The 20,499-nt window shown below is 44.3% G+C and overlaps 1 protein-coding gene across 4 annotated transcripts; it reads right to left on the minus strand.

Moving 5' to 3' along the window:
* Positions 1-234: 234 nt before the first annotated feature.
* RLIM (ring finger protein, LIM domain interacting) lies at positions 235-13,663 on the minus strand. Of its 4 annotated transcripts, none has more exons than XM_082289287.1 (4): positions 13,479-13,663; positions 3,830-4,018; positions 2,930-3,013; positions 235-2,101 (listed from the first exon to the last, which is right to left on the minus strand). In XM_082289287.1, the coding sequence occupies exons 2-4, from the start codon at positions 3,996-3,998 to the stop codon at positions 567-569; spliced, it is 1,788 nt and encodes a 595-aa protein (XP_082145413.1). In that variant the 5' UTR covers positions 3,999-4,018; positions 13,479-13,663; the 3' UTR covers positions 235-566. The 4 variants fall into 4 exon arrangements, with proteins under 4 accessions (XP_082145413.1, XP_082145414.1, XP_082145415.1 ...); XM_082289288.1 differs by lacking the exon at positions 13,479-13,663 and adding an exon at positions 12,900-13,021; XM_082289289.1 differs by lacking the exon at positions 13,479-13,663 and adding an exon at positions 12,964-12,983.
* Between the last annotated feature and the right edge of the window lie 6,836 nt (positions 13,664-20,499).

Below are 20,499 nucleotides of genomic sequence, written 5' to 3' on the forward strand. Positions count from 1 at the left end.
TTAAGCTAACAGCTCATCCTACAGCGTGCCATAGTGATGGGGAAAGGGCTAACATTAGTGTTATTTACACAGACATGTCCAATATTAACCCAGGAGAAAAATTAAAAGTATGTTCAAGTGTGCAATTAAATTCATGTTATTTTTTCAGAGAGTTGGATTTCTTGCAAAAATTCCTCTATGACTCATGGACATTGAGCTGGATAACTTCTCAAAGAACTCCTCAGAAGCACAATCTTGAGGAAAAACTGTTTATTGGACTGGGATGGCAAGGGCTGGGTAGGAGAAAGAACTTAATACTCTTCACAAAGAAAAAAATATTTTGAAGTGGGAAGATCTCTTTGGACAAGTGAAATTGAACACCCAAACTGACTAGAACTCGAAAAACCTAATTAAAGAAATTTTCCAATTCCCAAAGCTTGAATCCAGAGAGAATGCTTTAATGAGGGAAGATTCACTCCGAGTCATTACTATACACTGAGGTACCACTCAAAAAGTGGCCATAAAGGAAGTGACTTCTTTGCCCATCACTATCACACCGGCTGCCTGGCCATGGACTCAGCTCTCCTTTAGACAACGCTCTCTCTGTTCCCAGAAGCTAAGACTGCTCTGCGGCAGATGGGGCAGGTGGAGTTCTCCGACAGCCAGCGGTCGATGCAGTGCACGTGGTACTCGTGCGAGCACGGCAGCTTGCGGAGCTTGTTGCCCTCCGTGTACTCTGTGATGCACACGCTGCAGGTTTTCAGAGCGTCGCTCTCACCAAAATTCCTCATGGCTAGGTTGTCAATTTGTTCTTTGGTGAGTCCTCTTGGTTGGTCGTCATCATCTTCGTTGAGTAGGAAAAACTGTGCAAGGCTAAGGAATGGTAGAGAACCGCTTTCTTCAAAAGTGACCGATCCCCTCGTATTCCGGCCTTCCCGCCTGGCACCAGATGTTGAGCTAGCCTCGTGCCCACCCTCGTACACCTCCCCCGAGCTAACATCTGCATTCTCACTGCCCGAGGTGCCCCCACCTCCGCTCTGCGGCTCAGAAGTCTCCACATTCTGATTGGGAGCTGGCCCACTGGGATCTGCATCGCTATCACTGTACATGAAGTAACTGAGCTCCCCGAAGCCTGTCATGATCTGCCTCAGCATGGTCTGGATGGCGACTGACGTAGTCTCGCTCAGGCCTGTGTTTAAGATCCTGCGGATGGGAATCCTAATGGTGCTGACGTAAGTTCTCACTCCAGCCCGCTCCGAGCGGGAGAACGTGCGCCGGAAGCCTCCGCGCTCGCTCTCGTAGGTGACCGTGTTGTTGGGGGTCTGGGACCGGGAGCGGGTCCTGTTGGCTATGCTGTCCCTTTGCCGGTACTCTCCCGGGCGAACTCTTCTCACCTGGAGGTCAAGCACTATGGTGGGAGGCCTCTGCCCAGGAGCCGCAGACTCACCGGTGCCGGTACTTTCTGAAGAACCTGCTGCTTGAGGAGCAGGCCTCGTTTCAGGGGGGGAAAACAGAACTGCATTTTCACTTGGCACCTCAGTCCCCACTGTGTGCTGCCTTAACGTCACGTGCTGCCTAGTTCTAGAGCTGCCCTCAGCCTCGCCCGCTGAGGAGTGGTCAAGTGTTTGAGATGATGTGTTGTGATGAGACCTGCGAGGGGCCTCACTCACTGCATTAATAGGTGACCTACTTCTATCAGTCCTAGCCCGCGTCCGCCGCTGTTCTGGACTCCTACTCCTGGCTCTCCTCTGCCCTCTAGGAGGGGAAGCCTCCTCAGCCGTCAGCTCCTCCGCACTGCTCCTTTCTGATCCAGGCTGCCTTACAGATGGTGATTCAGACCTTGGAATTTCAGAGTCACTTTGGCTGTTTTCCAAATCCTCCCCATTGGAAGGCTCTACAGATGGCTCATTCTCAGTTTCTGGATTCGTGTTCCCATTATTACGGTTGACATTTATTTCCAAACTGAATCTGAAGTCGCCACTATTTGGGTTAGTCCGGCTCACTGCTCTCCAGGACTGGTTTCCTCGCTGCCCACTTCGTGTTGTATTTCCAGTCTGTCGGACTGAATTAAGCCAGTCTATTATAGAATCTCCATTTGAAACATCTTCTGCGGACTCTGCACCTGTGAAAAAGACAGGGAACTACCAAAATTAGAGTACTGAGCTAATTTTGGAGCCATCTTTTCCAAGAACATAATTGCTTAACAAGTGACAATTTAGAAGTGCTGAATCCTACCAAGTGCTACTGCAGTTTCATAGGCAGCGAGACAATTCTGTAACTACCAGAGCTCTTCTAAGGGAGCAGGAGTGGACATTGCTCTAATATGGACAGATAGGCTGCAGCCATCACAGAGCAAACAGGTCATCAAAAGAACACGTATTTTCTATTGTAAGTAAATGGAAAGTCACATGTCAGGCATCGTAACACATCAATATTCTGTGTTTTCCTTTCCAAACAATTAAGTGATCTATCGACCATGAAACAGAGAATCAAGTTTGTCCTGAGCCTTCACCTGCAGAGCTTTATAGCAACTCTGTCTCACAGAAGAATGAACCCCACTGGTCAGCTCCGAGCATTCCCCACCAATTTCTACAGAAGGGTGACGACAAAAGCAATGCAGCATCTTTGGAAGAATGGTGAATTAAAAAAGAGGGATTGCCAAAAAGCATCCCAGAAGGGAGCAGACAGGAAGGTAATCTTAAAAAAAAAATGAAATAAAAAAAAGAAATAAACCTAAATGAAACTTTGTTTTGATAGAAGTAAGAGATGTGTTATGAATGCAATCTGTCCCAAACTGACCTCTGCAGCAGATATCAGACATAAGGTTCACTGAGTTTTGAAACAAAGCTCACCTTGCACCTGCCTAGGCTTAACTTGTTCCACTCCTGCACTCAAGTTAAGGTCCGTACGGGGTGCTAAAGTTAAGAGTTTTCACAAATACTGTATATACCTCTATTCTCATCACTGTTTTGCTGTGGCGGACCTTCTTTAACTTGGTGTAGCCTTCTCAGCAACTCTTCTTCAGTAATTTCACCTTAGAAAATAAGCAAAATTTTCCAAAAATATTTCCAAATCATATGTATGGCAATCATTATCAAAAGCTTCTAAAGAAGGTACAAGCCACTGCTTGTGTTCTAATGAAATCCTGCCACAATGGCACTGCCAAGCAGGTTGCTAAGGGAAAGTTCAGACACTTTAGCACTGTTGTCCCAAGTTTTGCTGAAGCTGAAATATCCAACAGTTCCATCCTATTCAACAGAGATGCGCTCTCTGGTTCTGTAACCTCTACAACTGAGCAGCAATTTTTGTCATCCTACACCCATTAAACGGCTGTCCAGAGTGAAATATTTGAGGTTAACACTTCCACAAGCAGGAAAAGAAGGTTTAAATTAGTTGAGTCATGGTTTGAATTAGGTATGAACCTATAAAGAGGAAATTTAACAAGTTGATTGAGAACTGACATCAAAATGCCCATGCAAAATCTCATACCAGACTACTTACCCTGGTTACAAACTCTTAACCTCACCAGCACAAAATCTACGCACAGATGCTTAAAGGAGATTTTTTTTCCATCTAAGGGTTCATAAGTGTAACTGGGTCAAATCTGGGTGTTCCTGCCAAGCTGTGCAAACACCAGACTTTTATATCTGATGAATCCACACCATCCTAACTATGTCTCCACAAGTCAAGGGACCACTCGAATTTGAGTGTGCACAAATCAGCAAGAAGCTACTTCCTACCATGGAACACAACTGCAGCACACAAACTGGTGAAAGGGCTTCAGGAGAACAGAAAATGACACAAACTGCAAGCAGCTCTAGCAGGATGGACATAGGCAAGCATTACCTACCTGGTGTTCCTAGCAAATTGTTATCTCTCATAAGCCTGTAGTCCTCTTCACTCAGGTTGTTCACAAACTGATAGAAAGCTTCTTCTCGATCTAACCGATCCAGCTGGCTCTGACGTTGGGCTTCTGATTGATCAATACTTCCTTTATCACTAGAATCTGAGCTTTCCATCTTGATGAGTGGAAGAGTACCTAAAAAAGGAGAGAACAAACCCTTCATGGAGAGCAGTGAAATACTGCATGAAATTTAGGCATGTTTACAATGGAGAGTGAAGCACAGGTTAAAGCAGTTTGCTAATGAAGCTTTAGCTAAGATCAGGTTCATCACCACGGGGATCAAAAACAAAGCATGAACCTCCTCAAGAAGTACAAACAAAACTGATGCCCATCATTACCAAATACTCAACAAAGCAGCAGGTATGAACACAGGGGATATCATCTGCCATAAGCCTTAGCCCATCTTTACACTCACATAGTTAACTAGGTGTCTGTGATTATCTGCTTTTTGCATAAAATATTCCTAATGTCACAACTGTCTCTCCAAGCAGCCTCACAGTAGTGTAGTACAAGGCACAAGCCATCCTTGAGCACGCTCTCTGAGCACAGGATTATATGTTCCTTGCTTTTTCCTGCCTGCTACAGAAACACCCTCTTCACCATCCAAGTGAATTTTAACAGAACGAAGTGGTTATGAAGAACTCAAATAAAGAAGATGCTGCAGAACACTGTGTGCACAAAAAAAAAAGAGGAAAGCTTCTCATTCCCTCAGAAAAGGAAAAGGGTTTGTAAAATCAACTTTATAGTTTTACATCAAGAAAGGAATTTGCTTTCAAGTTTCAGCATTTACTGAATTACTGATGTTGATGAGCAAAATTTCCAAAACAAAACTCCAGCATATACCAGGTACACCACTGCTTTAAAGAGCTGTCTTTCATGCTGCATATTTTTAAATATAACCTTCTCATATTGTTTTTCATATTTGGATGAAGTACTTGACAACGTCTCTCTTTCAAGGAAAATAATCGATGAATGCCGTGTCTGTATCTGATAAATATTATAAGGAACACATGCAAATGCAGGAGACATTCTGGCACTGGCTGTGCCATGCAAATACATCAAATGAAGATAAAATAACCAGTTTCCTTGATCACTCTGCCTCACTATTCACAGCATCAAGAATTTTCCTGTACAACTGGTAGAATCTAGTTACTCAGAGAGGTGATTAACAAGCTAATCCTCTGCATGCTAAAAAGCTCTGCAATACCATTCCCCATCAGAAAACATTCCTTTCATTTAAACCATACTTCATGTGACATGGAAATACTGGAAGAATAAAGCTTTTCTGCTTCTCACTGGAAAATTTCCAACACTTAGACATCTGTCTAGTGCAAAAACCATCTTTTTTTGGTTTGTCAGCACAGCTGTCAAGTCAAGACTGCCCACAGTTTACATTAGTGCTTCTCCAGAAGAGCAGCACTGCATGATCTCCACGGGCACTTTATTTCAGCTGCTATGGTGAAAATTAAAGTGCACCAACGACCTCAGTGTGTAGCACCAGAAAAATTCCACAGGACAGGATATCCCATCACTGCAGACTTGCCAATTATGGAATTGCTGTTCTGTTCTGACCCTCTTTGTCTTCAGTTCTGATGCAGTGGAACTCGACTTTAAGTTAGTGATATTAACGAGTAATAGCCACTCAGAGCTACGGGTGCTGTTGGGTTCTGTGAAGTTCTGCCATTTTACCAAAGCAATTACACCTTTTTTTTGGGTAATCAGGAAGCAGCAGCAACCACCAGGGTCATTACTGAGTCAGATGGAAGCCTATCAGCTTTCTCTGCATTTCTAAATCCCTGGTGCAATCTAAAGACTGCAGACTGGCATGTGACGTGCTGCGTTCTGTGACTGTGCTGTTAAACAGCGATAAATGACCCCGTTCACAGGACAGTTGAGCAATAGTTTCTGCAGGTGTGTTCAGCTCTGACCCGGCTCACTTAGGAAATCTCTGTGCCCTTTACATGCTAGGCACGTATTTCTAATGAGAACACAGCTTCAATCAACTTTTTTTATGGGTTTTCTGTAGCAGAATTATTACTCCAAGTAGCATTACTTAAAGACATGTTGGAGAAGATACTTTTAAAAGCAGCTGTCGTTAGTTCTGGTAATATCTGAATAAAAGCCTCGAGTAGAACAAGAGACTTGCATCCTAAATAAAACCTTGAAAGATGCATTAGTTCTTTGAGAATACATATCAAACTCTAACCAGCATTCCCTTTTTCAGGATAACAATGAAACAAAGTCAACAACAGGATTAAAAAAGTAAAGACAAGTAATAAGATGCTAAAGGACAGGAGCAGCACAAGTTTTGTAAAATATTTTACCCGAAATGACTGCCATGGGATTTACTGACTTCAAAGCACATGGAACGTCTTCAGAAAGATGGCAGTATTAACACCTTTGTAAGCATTAGACTAATTCTTCAACAGCTTCTAAAAAGAAAGCTGCACTACACATGCAAAACATAACATTTATTTACTACTTTCCTTTTAACTGAAAATTCCAGTGCTTGCAGGCATCTTGGCTATATAATGCCTACGTATTTGCCTATTCCATTTCAGAAAACGAAGGGGCACCGTTCTTGGTCAGAGAAAAAGGGAGAGTCAAAACAAGTCAAATGGGGGGGAAAATTTTTTTAAATCTCTTCTTTACCAATAGGCTGATGTACAGTTCAAATGTTGATTCTTTAGAAAATGCTTGGAATAAGTCAGTACTACTTATTTCCAGGTTTGCTCCTCTTTTCTCCTCCATCACCTCTTATCTTCCCTCCTAAATTATAAAATAAGCTAATGGTCAAGGCTGAATAGTTTACTGCTAAGAAAAAAGCCACAGAGGTGGGATCTTGAATGAAGAATTTAATTTACATGAGGACTATTTCTGCTAGTGACAAACTCGCTGTATTTTCCTATTGCAAGCTACTAACAGGTTACTTCAGTCCCCCGTATCCCAATTTCACGACCCCAGAAATGCTGTGAAATCTCTATTGGATGCTTACACTGATGGAAATACAGATGGCACAGAAACACAGCAACAACACATTCTCCCTACCTGACTGCTGACAGCATATGGGATGATATTCTTCAAACCAGAGCTCTGATATTAAAACCAGCAAATGAAAACCAGGATTTCTACCCCAAGGCTTCTGCTACTTTCTGTCTCCTCCCTGTCCACTCAGCTCACTGTGCACATTGTCCAGCGTAAGCCTCACCTCCCAGCCTGCTGCAGAGCTCTCCATGGCCAGGCTGAACTTACTGGAATGTTTAGACTACTCCTGCCTTAGCACAGCTCCATAGGGCCCATCTGGCGGGACAGCAGGATTTCCATGGTGGGAGTTAGCACCACCTCACACTCCTGCCACAGCAGGGCAGAGAGGCAGAAATAACTTCAAAATCTGCCCTCAGGATGCTGCTCTCAGCTCACACCCTGCAGACAATTAAGACTGGCTTAAGGAAGCCAGTAATACAGGCAAACCTGATGAGGGAAAACCAACAGGTGTACTATTAACTCACAACAAAATAACCAACATTTGGTTATCTAATAAGCAGGTACGCTTCAACTCTGCTGCTTTCTTCCAGTGTAAAAACTTTGCTCTTACCCAAGCTAAAAGATTCAGAATTTCCTCCTTTAGTGTCCTTCCTTGTCAGCACTGAGTTGACACAAGGTGGGGAAGGTCACAACTATGAGCAGGAAGTTCAGATCTGCTGGTTATTGCCAGCTTCAGCTGAGATATCCAGACATGAAAATCTCTTTATGGTGAAGTGAGGGGGTGACCACCTAAAGATTGCACAAAGCAAGAGAACCAGAGATAGGATAAACAATTTTCTCCTTAACGAAAAAAAAATATTCTTCAGCAGCTGAATATCCAGACACAGTAACTACAGTGAATTCTTAATTGGCGTTCCCATCCTGCCACAAATCAGAAAAGTATCTTCCCTGCAGTTACGCTTCAACAACCTCAGAGATTTCTGAGCACAAATGACTGCCTGTCTCTCCACTGCTGCTCCAAACTGCAGTAAGCCCACAAAAGCTATTGTTTGTTACATTCTTTTATTCAAGAAGAAGTAATACTATGTTCTTTTGGATAGGAACAGTTTAAGAGTACTGGATATTCCCTCAATAATGCAAAGTTATCATTCTTGCAGCGTAAGAAATATTTTATGTTTTCTTTTATGCCAGGTTGTGTGTAAACTAAATCCAGTAAGGAATGTGCTACTGCCTCAAATCTGGAGGAACAGCCAAACAGGGATAACATTTGTGTTTCACTCATCTACCTTCAACAGTAACACAGTCTATCTCCATATTGCTTAGCACTTGTGGACTACAGAATTCTTCCCATAAAAAGTACTAATGGACCACAATGCACAGCAATGAATCTCTACTTCTTCCTCCTTCAATAAAGTGTAATATCTCCTGACATTAGTTATCTGTATTGAACACCAAGACACTACCTTAGCCTGCATTCCTGGGTTTTTTATATTTAAAAGAAATCCCATAAAACATTAGAACTTAATTAAACCAACCAGTCAGAACTTAGAAAATCTGACAAAACCTGGAATCACTCATTGGCAGGGTTAAATGAAAAAGCGATACCTTAAAATTAAAATCTTCGTTAGATTTATGGGGCAAGCCTTAAATTTTAACAGGACAAGGCATGGAATTTAATTAAACTGAAGAAACAACTCAGCTGCTCATGAGTCAGGTGTGCAACAAGAAGTTCCTCTAGAACTCCCCCATGTCGGTGCTACCGGTATTTCAACCTCACCTGAGAATCTCTCGTGCCCTGTATGGCAGGAATGTTTCCTGAGCTACCTCACGTCCCAGCAACACAGTTAATACCTCTGTATAAACAAAAAAGAGGATGGCAGTGTGGGTGTTCCAGAGATGTCCTCAGCAGAAGGCCAACTTCTCATTTATGATTCATACCCTCATTTTAATTAGGTATTTCAACCCGTAGAGCACCTTGCTTACTTCCAGTCTGCAGAAATGATCAAACTCTTGGACTAAAGGAGTGACTCAGGTTGGAAGCCAGAAATACTAATTTGTTTGCTTTGGGTCGTTAGAGGCTATTTTTCCTGCCCAGCTTGCAGTGAACATGCCTCAAAGACACTTCAGCTCAAGAGAAGCACAGCACAGCTGCATGTCCAAGCGTTTTCCACGAACTGTGACTTCAGCAGCTCTGACGTGCCATGGCAGCACAGCCCCAGCCAGCCCTCTCTCCAATTCCATGTCTCAAATGACACAGGAACAGCAGCTAGAACAGGCAGTCCTGTTACCCCAGCTTCTTCAAGCACAAACAGAAGCCACTTCACACACAGCACTCATCCAACCCACCACACCTCATTTTCCTAGAAGAATTCAAAGTTGAAAAACAGTTTCCATGCCAGTCAGTATCCAATTTCTCAATACTCAAAACTAGCTGGAAGTAAGACATAACAGAAACTACATTTTCATCTTAAATATTTCATCACTCAAGTCTGCAAGCTCAAAAGCAGAAGTAAAAACTGTCAGTGAATCCCATCATTAAAGGAAAAAGACACCCTAAGACAGTGGACTGAAGTCATCTATTTGCATTATACATGGCGCTTCATTATGTCAAGTTTGTTTGGCTTTCTCTTTCTGTGCAGGTGCACAAGCTCCCTTTTGTGATCACACCGAAGGCTTTGATACCACAGGTCCAACACACTCATCTCCATCTTAGAAACAGTAAAACACAACAAACTTTTCTAGTTTTCAAAGCTGCATCATGAATTTTATGGGGGTTTTTTTCCTGCTATTCTGGCTTTTTATTTCCACCGTGATGAATAGCAGATTTAGGTTCTTATTAGATTTTTATTAAACGTACCACAAGTTTTAAAATCAAGAACTCCCTGTGTCCTCTTTAACTCAAAAATTATCATGGAATACGCACCACTCTTGGAAAGCTGGAAGAAAGTTTTGTGTTCTATGGAAGTGTTCTGTGAAAAGTGCTGTAAAATTTAAATGCCAGTTTAACAAGGAGTGTTAAACATCGATTCAGCTTTTTCACTACCCCAGTGTGTTTCAAAGCAAAGGCCCTCAAACAAGATGTCATTCTGAACATACATTTTAAACAATAGAAAGCAAATGAATACTTTTGCAGAACAGTGGCAGAAAGTTCCACAGAAAAAAAAAAAAAAAAAAAAAGAAAAACAAACCAGAGAGAAAAAACACTTCAGCTGAACCAACTGTTGAGATAAAGAAGAGAAACACTAACAACTCCTGATAAGTCAGAAAGAAGTGAGGAAATCAGGGCAGAGCTTAGCAATTCCAGAACACTGAGAGCATGTGGAACCAAGATGGAGCTCTGAAAATAAAATGTGGTAACAACTGCCAAAATGCTGGGCTTTGCCTTTTATCATCTACACTTACTAAAACAACACTTTTCACATACAAGTGGAAAATAAAATTAAGATAACACTGCATTTGCCATCAAATTCAGATAGCACAGAAGAGAAAGCTTGGTGTATATGAGGCAAGTTTCCAGCACTGCAGGCTCATGAAATGATGCTCTTTTTGCCCAGAAATGAGCTTCCTGCTGGGTCAGCAGCAGAAGGCCCAGTCTGAACCCAAAAGAAGAAGTAAATCTGCACACAAGTAATCAGTGCTGACCCTGACAGACTATGAACAGGACTGATATCAAGGACAAGTCTAGTTTCGACTCTAGAAGAAACACAACCTGTGGTTAGTGAAAGCACTAAGCCAATCAAAACTCACTCAATTTCAACTGAAAAAGAAAAACCCATCTTTAAATTCACTACTGAGTCTTGCTGTCTCCACACAACTGCTGCTAATAGAGGCACTGCTAATAGTAAAAGGCAACAACCAGAGAATCACTGCAACCACAACCCACAGAGGAATTCCGATACGTGCATTCCTGTTCTTGTTGATATCCGGTGCCCATGGAACACAGAAGTGGGAAATAAAATGAAGGCAAATTTATTTGGATTTAAATAGGTATCCGTACCATGAGAATTCCATTTCTGATGCCATCCCAAGGCAGGGAAGCTCCAGCATTTTAACAGGATTATTTGCACGTACACCTTGCACATCGAAACCCAGAGTGCTCTGAGCAAAGTGATTTTAAATTACTGAACCAAGATAAAATGTGTGCTGGCTTTTCCTACATTCCATAATCATTAGGTGGCTTTACGAGACAGCACAACTCCGCAGACCTCCTGGAGTCAAAAGCTGAGCTTCAACACTGCACACCAGCCAAAAGCTGCTAACAAGTACCTCGTTAATACAAACCTGAGCAGTCTGAAGGAGACACAGGCTCGTGTTTATGATCTTACCTGCAGCCAGAACTTGTGCAAAGGCAAAACCAGTCCCTGGGATGCTCCTGGCTATCCCTACTCACCACACAAAGCTCCTGACTAAGTTATGACACTGCTACGCTCTTCAGAAGTTTTGGTTTTGAGAAGCACAAAACTCTCATAAAAATATCTTGAAGACAGAAATGTTCACATTTGGTTTTATCCCTTCATGACTAATATTTGCAAGCTCAGTAGATGGTAAGTTTTCACCAAGACTGAGAGATTAAACCACAAAACCTTGGATAAACGCCCAATAATGATGTTTGGATTCAAGTGTTTTACTACATGGAAACTGAAGTTCTCTATTAAAAAAAAAAAAAAAAAAAAAAAAAGGACAGTCCAGTAATGTGTTAAGCCACATTAGGCTGGACTTAAATGCAACCTTTAGACCCAAGTATATGAAGTCATAACGTTATATTATGCTATGACTGTTTAAAAAATAGTACAACACGTCCACTGCAACTGGAATCATTCTGCTAAGATCAAGAGATTTATTCTGATATATTCCCACAGGGAAAAGGAATAAAGGAACATGCAAAGCAGGTATATTGATACAGAGGTGTTTTGAAAACATTTCCATCTAAGGATCTACCCCTTCCTCTAAAAAAACCCAAATACACACACTGGAGACCAGACACTTGTAACACTCTTGTCCAGTACACCCTGCCATATCCAGGAACTCAGTAATAGGAAAAATAAATATGATATAGATGGCAACCACTACAGGCTTGAAAAATACCAGCGTGGTTATTTCAGTGACAAACATTTACCCAGTCAGAGCTGCTGATGAAGGGAACACTGCAGTTGTTGTGCCTTAGTGGTCTAGCATAACAAGAAACCCTTAATTTTATAATGTGTGGTATGATTTCCCTTCCCAAGACGTAATTCCAAGCTATCATTATTTTAATTCCAAAATGGTAAACCTGTAGAGGGAACAGAGTCAGTTTAAGTGCCAGCTGACCACTACAAGAAAACTAAATATCTGATCCTCAATTAAAATAATTAACTGCCCAACTGTTTATTTGTTTTAGAAAGACTTGACAAGTCACTGCAATTAAAATTCAGGGACAAATTAGTGTCAGAACTTCTTCTGAACATTTTGACAACTATTTGCAAGTTGAAATTACCCAATACTGTCAATATGGACAGGAAAATAAATGTGATGTCTGATGATACTGTTGGGTATTATCAAGTTTGTATTCTTGCTTAGGAGCTTCTCTGTATCAAGGCTCCACCTTCCTGAGAAACAGCAAAATTAAGACTACTGTTATTTTAAAAGCTCAGTGTTTTTTGCTGGGAAACCTTTTGTCAGGCTCCTACTGCACACTAAAATCAAGACACGTAACAAATCTTATAAACAAACCTTTACCATCACTACATTTTATACATATATATATATATATATATATATACACACACTATTACACACAACCTGATATTGCTCCTCAATTAAAACAGATCACTCAAGATAAACACATACATCCAGCTGGACTCGACAGGGGTTTTGAAACAGAGAACCAGAAACCTTAAATGCCAACAAACAGCATTAAAAGGGGCAGGGAAAAACTTGCACAGGAAGCTAAGGTGACAGAGCAAAGATGACGTGATTAACTGGGGAGAAGCTCAGCACAGGAATAGCAAGCACCACAGGTATGAACAGGTCACAGGCTGATCCAGAGCCTTACACAGCGGGATAGCAAGAGTTGCTCTCGCCTGTCTCCCACAACAAGACTTCTTGCCTCAACTCACGGGAAGCACGGCCTGAAAACAGGGCCCTGAAAAGCTGCGATTCCTTCAGCAGACACTGAACTGTGGACGAGGCCCAGGATAGCAGCTACAACCACCCCCCTCCCTCCACCCCTCCCAAAAGCAGCTTGTTCCAAATCCTCCCCAGGCCCAGCCGGACACCCGGAGGGTGCCGGGCCCGCCTGCCCTCCCCGGGGAGAGCGCAAACCCAGCTCCAGCCCCCAGTGGAAGATGAGGGTCGCGGCGGGAGGCCCCGCGGGGAGAATCCCCGGGGTGACGGAGCGCGGCCCATCCGGGCACACCCGCGCTCGGACCGCCATCACCGCCCCCCGCTCCCTCACGGAAGCGCGGATGGAGCCTCCCGCGCTCCGCCGAGCCGCCCCGCCGTGCCCGAGCGAGGACTGAGAGGCCCCACGCCCGCTCCCCGCTCCGGGCGGAGGCCGCCACCGCCTCCCCCGGGCCTGGGCCTCTCCCTTCCCCGGGCCATTTTGAGAGCCCGCCCCCGCCCCGGTGCTCACCGCCCGCCGCCGCCGCCCGCCGCCGTCCCCCCGGCTGTGGGTGCGCCGCTTCCCGCGCCGCTCCGGGCTGGCTGCCGGCTCTCCGCGTTCCGCCCGTGCCGCTCCGCCGCCGCGCCGCCTCCTGCCCGCTCAGGCGGCCATTTTCTGCTCCATTGTTACCAAGGAACGGGGGGCCGGAAGCGGCCGCCGGCAGCCGGAAGTGGAGACGCGCGCGCCCCCGCGCAGGCGCGGCCCGGGAGGGCAACCCCGCCCAGCGCGCGCGGTCCCGGCCCTCAGGGGCTGGCGCCATTTTGGTGCGGGGCAAAGGCTGAGGGTGGGGTGGCGTGCGGGGTTGCTATGGCCACCCCTCAGCCCTCCACTGCCCCCGGGGAATATGGAGGGGACCGGGGGTCAGCGGTGCCCGCCCGTGGTGCGGCGCAGCAGGAGTGTCTGTGTTCCCACGGTGCCCTGAGTGGGGCTGTTTCCTGTCAGCTCAGGAGTGTGTATGCTGGGCAGAGGTGACTCTGTGCAAGGCCGATGGTGGTCAACAGTGCCAAAAACCAAATAAATATTGGCAGTACTTGTGTCTGTAGGTGGGGATATTCACCTTCCTTTCCCTTCTAACCATGGGCATTCCTTCCTCTCCAACCACGGACATTCGTCCCCTCTAACCATGGACAATCCTCCTCTCTGACCATGGCAATTCCTGCCCGCTAACCATGGCAGGGTCTCCCCTCTCATCTGGTGTTGTGTGCTACATACAGATGGCATGCCCTATGAAAACTAAGATATTCCTGTTTTCTGATACATGCCTTACTTAATTGAATGCCAGACTTCCCATGTTATGTAGGGTTAAGCACTTCTGCAGTTGTTCCCCTCACCACTGAAATTATCAAGAGCAGCTGAGCTTTGAAAGATCCCATTTGAATGCCCGAAAAGTCGTATCTTGCAACCGTCTTGCAAGGAAGTCATCTTCATAATATCTGATACATAGGGGAAAAAACCCATATTCCTGAGGATTTACACAATTTCAGGGAGCCCACGAGACACCTTTGTTTCTCCTTTTGGCAGTTCATTATAAAAATAGCACTGTCGAGTTGAGGGGGGTGTTGCATTTAAAGGTTGTGGGAACTGTTGAGTTTCTACTCAACAATATAAGCCCAACTTAATGTAAACGAAGTGTTTTTATATACTCACAGTTTAAATTTCCGCTGTCAGACTGAGAACCTGAAGGCAGCCACAGTGTCTGGGTGAGAGAAGAGGGAAGGGACAAGTACAGGCCATATTTCTCAGCAGTTTTACCAGGAAAGGAAGACGACAAAATCCTTAGTAGAGGAGTCCCACTTTCATCTGGAGCAGGTGTAGGTTGCCAACTGTTTGTGTTCAAATAACCAGTACATGAAGCAGTTGAGCTTATTACAGCTGCAGATGGACAGGTGATACCCCACACAGTTGGAGTGATGGAGAGGTAACACCTAACACAGCATTAAACTTACTTGCAGAATGTTCACCTTTCACGTTTTTAAAAGTAAATTGGGGTTGAGAGAGTGAGTTTAAATCAGATCAGTCCTTTGCATCGTTTCTGCAACTGGAGTTAGATTTACTGCAGGGTCAAACCGTGCCCTAACAGTTCTGCTTTGACTGTTCAATGTAAGTAAAATTAAACAAACAAACAAACAAGATGAGTACATTTAATGTCACGAAGCAATTTTGCTGTTCTAATGCACCAAAATATTTGTTATGGGGAAAAGTTGCCTTGCTCCTGACGCACGACAAATGGATCTTTTTATGTAGGCAGTGCTCCAACCCCTACAGATTCCAGTGGCTGGAGAAACTGTATCCCCCAAACAGAGACGCCTTGGCTGAGTGTGTGGGCACGCTTTTATATTTGACAGGCACCTTTGAAGCTGGCAAAAAATCCATTCCGTTGTCAAACGTGGATAATTCAGGGAGCAGATGATGGGCACACAATTGATCCAGTTTATCGTGGAAAGCCTTGTGCCCACAATTGATAAGGCAGCCACCAGCGTGAGTATTGGCAATTAGCACAGCAGCAGGACATTCCTCAGTGTCACCTCAAAGGAAATCAGAGGTGAGGGGACTGCCACAGACTGATTATGCCTGAAAGAGAATCCTGCCTTTTCTCCCCACCTTTTCTGGATACCAGACAAGGTCAGAGCAGGATAAAAGTGGCTTTGTTAGACACCAGTAACCTAAGCAGCAAAATATTAGGGATTATTGAGCAAATGGGAGGTGGAGCATATTCTGTTTGGATGGAGGAATAAGATGGTTTATGCTCCTGGAACAGTCTCCTCACGTCTGACACGTCATTTTGTTTGTTTGTTTCCCCCTCAACAAAATATGTTTACTTGATTAACCTTAACAAAAGTTTTGAAAATCATCAAATGGCAAAGCAACAGAGGAATAAAACATTATTCTTCACGTCTGTGGATGAGCTCAGGCTCTTCAGGTAGACATTTGCCAGTTTGCTGGGAGATGAACACCGCGAGGAGCAGAGATGGCAGCTGGATCCTGCTGATTCACACCTTCCTTAGCCGTAAAAATGAGGAGCTGAGGTCCAGGGCAGACAGCTGAGGAAAGCTCTCTCCCACACAGCTGAGGAAAAGTCTCTCCCTTGGTGTGATTTGATGGATTCATTTGCAAATGCCCTCACACAGTTGATCAGGTACAGAATAAGCTCTGATTTTTTAAAACCACTTAATGGATTTCAGTATCCACTTGACATTAATAACAATTAATGACCTGTGCACACACATCTCCTTAGCAGCTTTGACAAAATTAGGATCGGTGTAGCAGCATATTTCAAAAAGCTTGTAGGGGAAAATATATTTACATAGAGAACTTTGCAGTATAGGGAAAAATCCAAAATCTACAGCAAAAGCATGGTGTAATTCCTACCTAAGTGTTTTCAATTTGCTACTGTATGTATAGCAAAAGAGAATTGCAGTACTTTTCCATGGTAAGTTTAATGTCATTTCCTTCAATGAGGGTAAATAAATTTGCTTTAAATCCCCCAGGGTTTTAAAAACTGCTTATTTGGTATGTAGTGATAGATGAAAAAAATGGTGGTTTATTTTTTTTTTCTAAAAAGATAGTAAAATAACTTGTTCATAATATAGCTAAGTAATAATCCAAATGCAGTGAGGTGAGGAAAAGCTGAATCTCTTGGGAGCTTCTAAACCTGAGCAAAAAAATTAAAAATAAAAGACCCACCAAACTCAGATCCTTGTATACTCGAAGTAGAGGCAGAGGCAGGAACTGAGCAGGCAGATTAAGCCAGCTGGGTGGTGTAAACGCAGGAATTCTGATTTTCTCCAGCTACCTGGGCTTACAGCTGGGCTGCTGTTTACTCTTTAAATTGACTTTGTCTTTCTGTAGCTTCTGACAGAGTTACCTACGAAGTCTTCGATAAATGCAGGATGTGTGAACTTCTGCTGAATGTGCTTAATCCCAAAGGATTTCTCTCGTGTTTACTGTCAGTACCTAGTTAGGTGCTATAAATCCAGTTGCAGCCAAAAAATTCAGGCTATAGAAGATGAGGTAGTTAATGCAGAGTGTTGCAATTTATACAACCCCGACATGGAGGTGCTTGTTCATGTCACCAGAGTGCTTTGTCACTGCACCTGAGTCCTGTTCAGGCCAGAACTAACCAAAGCCGAGTGGGAAAAAGTGAGATTTTATTTTTCCTTCTAGTTGACAAAATTGTCCCAGGCCGTCCAAGAATATCCACCTGCAATCGAATGGTGATTCTGTCCTTCCTCTTTGGAAAACTCTCACCTCTGCAGGTACCAGGTGTAGAAAACTTGTCTCCTGATGAAGGAACTTCATCTCTATTCTGAAAAAGCCAACTCCGCAAGATTTTAAGCACAGAAGTTGGTGGATTTTATTAAAACCCTGAGGCAAGAAAGCTCATCTAAAATAGTCAAATGGAAATTAAAAGCTCTGTAGGTAGGACAGAATAAAATCCTAGGCTGGAAAAGTTACCTCATCTCGACAAACTCCTTACTGTGTTTACCAGATTAACTTTCTTTTTGGCTAGCATTAACTTTATTTAATTTTAAAATAATTTGTTTCTAGGACTACAATATTAGTCCAAACCCGTATTTTTGTAGTGTGAGAAAAACACTGTTTGAGTCTTTTCTCATGGCAAAACTTTAAAAATTCAATTTATATCCAGTCTTAATCTCAGCCTTTCTCCCAAACGCAGCCATGCCCAAAGGATTTGCTCTGCATTCACACTGGTGCAGCTGAGTAATGTGTGTCCTGGCACAGCCTGATAAATTCCCTCCTCTGTCACCTAAACCAAGCAGAAAACCCAATCAAAGCCCCTGAAATGTGGACATTTTCCTTTCAATGCGGGCACTCGGCGTTCAGAGGAGGCTGGCTGTCCGTGCTGGTGGCAGACACTCACTCAGGATTGGGTACATGAGCAGCACTTTCCTCCTGTAGATGTCTGGGGGGAACTTGGCATAGTACACTTTGGCTCGCTGGGTCTCCTCGTCGCTCTGGATCAGGATTTTCCCAATGCGGATGGATCTGCAGCAGTCCCGCAGGCCCTGTTCCATCGCCTCCCCTCCAAGGAGCAGCACAAACACAGCACCAGGTGGTGACACAGTGACAAAGGGCTCAGGGGCGAGGGGCTGCAGTGGAAGGGACAGTCCCAAAGGGACAGTCCCAAAGGGACAGGCCCACCCCCGTGCAGGTGAACACTTGTAAGCACTAAAACACTTGAAGCTCTTTCCCTTTTCCCTCTGTTCACAGCAAACCGAGTCTCCTCGGTGTTGCCGAGCCCCTGGGTTTGGTGTTCCCACCCAGCTGTGCTGAGCTCTCACAGGAGAGAGCTGGAAATCAGAACGGGCGGGTGGGGTTTGGGGACATCCCGGTGACAGAGTGTGGGGCAGAGTGTGGGGCCGCTGGATTTGACACCACAGATCCAAAGGTTTGCCCAGCCCTGGACAATAACAGGGACTCTGCCCCCATGGAGCGTGGCTGGGGTGCAGCCCTGGGCACAGCCAGGAAACAGGAGAGGGCACTTGGCCCCTCACAGGGGACAGCTGCCAGGGAAGAGGCCACAGGAAATCTGTTCCAGCCGTTTGTCTCCTAAAAGGTTAATGGCAGATATTCCTGGACATTCTGTTATCTAGGACACCTAAGAAAGAATAACAAATAATAAGCCAATAAGTAATTTCAAGGAGATACTGTAATATTATGAAAAGTAGGCTTTGTCCTGTTAACCAGATATTTTCCTTAATGTCATAGTTTACAGTAGTAAAGAAACCTTCCATCAGTAAGACACCAAATCATGTCTTTCACTGTGCTTTGAGAAAAAGAAACGATGTGTCAATATGACAAACATTAATTGGACTGCAAACTAACTGATAGGTCTCAAAGTGTAATTGTAAGCAGAACACTGAACACGGCAGAGCTCCCTTCCTGTTGGATCTTGACCCCACACCACTTAATGTGTGATCGCTGACCTGCAGGAAAATGCCAAATCATTACTGGTGATCTGCAGCTGCACAGAAGTTGGGGCAGGTCGCCAATACCAAACCTAATCTGGATCAGTTAATGAGCTGAGTTTAAATAAACAACATGTTTTTCATGCCACCAGATGTAAAGTCGTTAGCCTAAGAATAGAGCAGCAGCTGGACTAAGAGGTAGGTGACAAAGTCATGGAAAGCAGTGACTCAGAAGAGGAATAATCAGCTGAAGATGAACTCCTAATGAGATGCTCTGCCAAGAGGAGCCAATGCTTCCAAGGAACCACAAACGGAGGCACCAAGGAAGACAAGAAAGGTTTTATTACCTCTGTGTGGGCTCCAGGAAGACTTCCCTGAGGGCTGGAAAACACACCTTGGTGAGAAAACACCCAAGGAACATAGTTTACTAAGAAATAAAAGGTGAAGGGACATTTAAAGTGCAGTCTCTGGGAAGGCACATGGCAGTTTTAACTCTAAAGGGTGGTGAGGCCCTGGCACAGCCTGAGAGCTTGTGGCTGCCCTGGAATTGTTCAGGGCCAGGTTGGATGGGGCTTGAAGCAGCCTGGGATACTGGATTGTGTCCCTGCCCATGGCAGGGGGATTGGAATGAAATGATCTTTACAGTCCCTTCCAACCCAAACCATTCTGTGATTCTGTGATTTATCTGGCAGAGTGGTGTTTGGTAGCTGGACATCAATACAGGTCACTGTGTATTTTTAGGACTGGGGAAAGCTGTCCACTGGAACAATCCACACGCAGTTTGCCGACTGTGGCAGAGTGCCTGTCACTGAAGAATCGCTGGAAATACTTATTGAGATAATTTTCTTTTCCAAAGGAAACACTCTAGTTTGAACAAGCATTAATTCAGTGGAATCCGGCGGCCTTCATTAGGCAGGAATTGGGAGCAGGTTATGAGAACAGCTCCTGCTAGATTCGTTCTGAATAAATACAGAAACCCTGTGGCTGCAGGCTGGGGTGAAGGGAGGGGTGAACCAGGCAGCACAACCTGCACATGCCTTGGCTGTGCTGCCTGTGTGCTCCCAGGGAGGTGAAAAGGCTATTTTTACCTAACCTACCCCCCCTTCCCAGGACCAACCCATATTCAACACTTTTTTTTTACATTATTAGCATTATCAGTGTGAATCCTGGCTGCCCTCAGCAGCACCAGCTGCAGGGCTATCAGCGTTTGCAAACAGCCACCAAAACCTGCCTCAGACAATTCATTTCTCTTTAACTCTGGCCGGTAAGAGCACCATCAGCCACAGGGAAACTTAAACACATTGCAGATCGAGAACACAATCAAGCAGCATTGGCTTTATTGCTGTCGCTTGGCATTTGGAAAGTGTCGGGTGCCCACTGGGTCTTGGTGTTTAGGGGAAGCAAGGACTCCAGGCAGGCTTTATTGCTTCATTCATTTGTGTGGAGAAACCAGAATGGAGTTAAAATCCTTAAGTGAAAAATTCGGGAAAGAAAAAGTGGGTAACGCAGAATGGAGCTGGACGAAGAGAGAGATTTCCAAGATTTTTTTCTTATTCAGTGTT

The sequence above is a fragment of the Coloeus monedula genome (genome assembly GCF_965178545.1).
Source record: "Coloeus monedula genome assembly, chromosome: 12".
Classification (NCBI taxonomy): domain Eukaryota; kingdom Metazoa; phylum Chordata; class Aves; order Passeriformes; family Corvidae; genus Coloeus; species Coloeus monedula.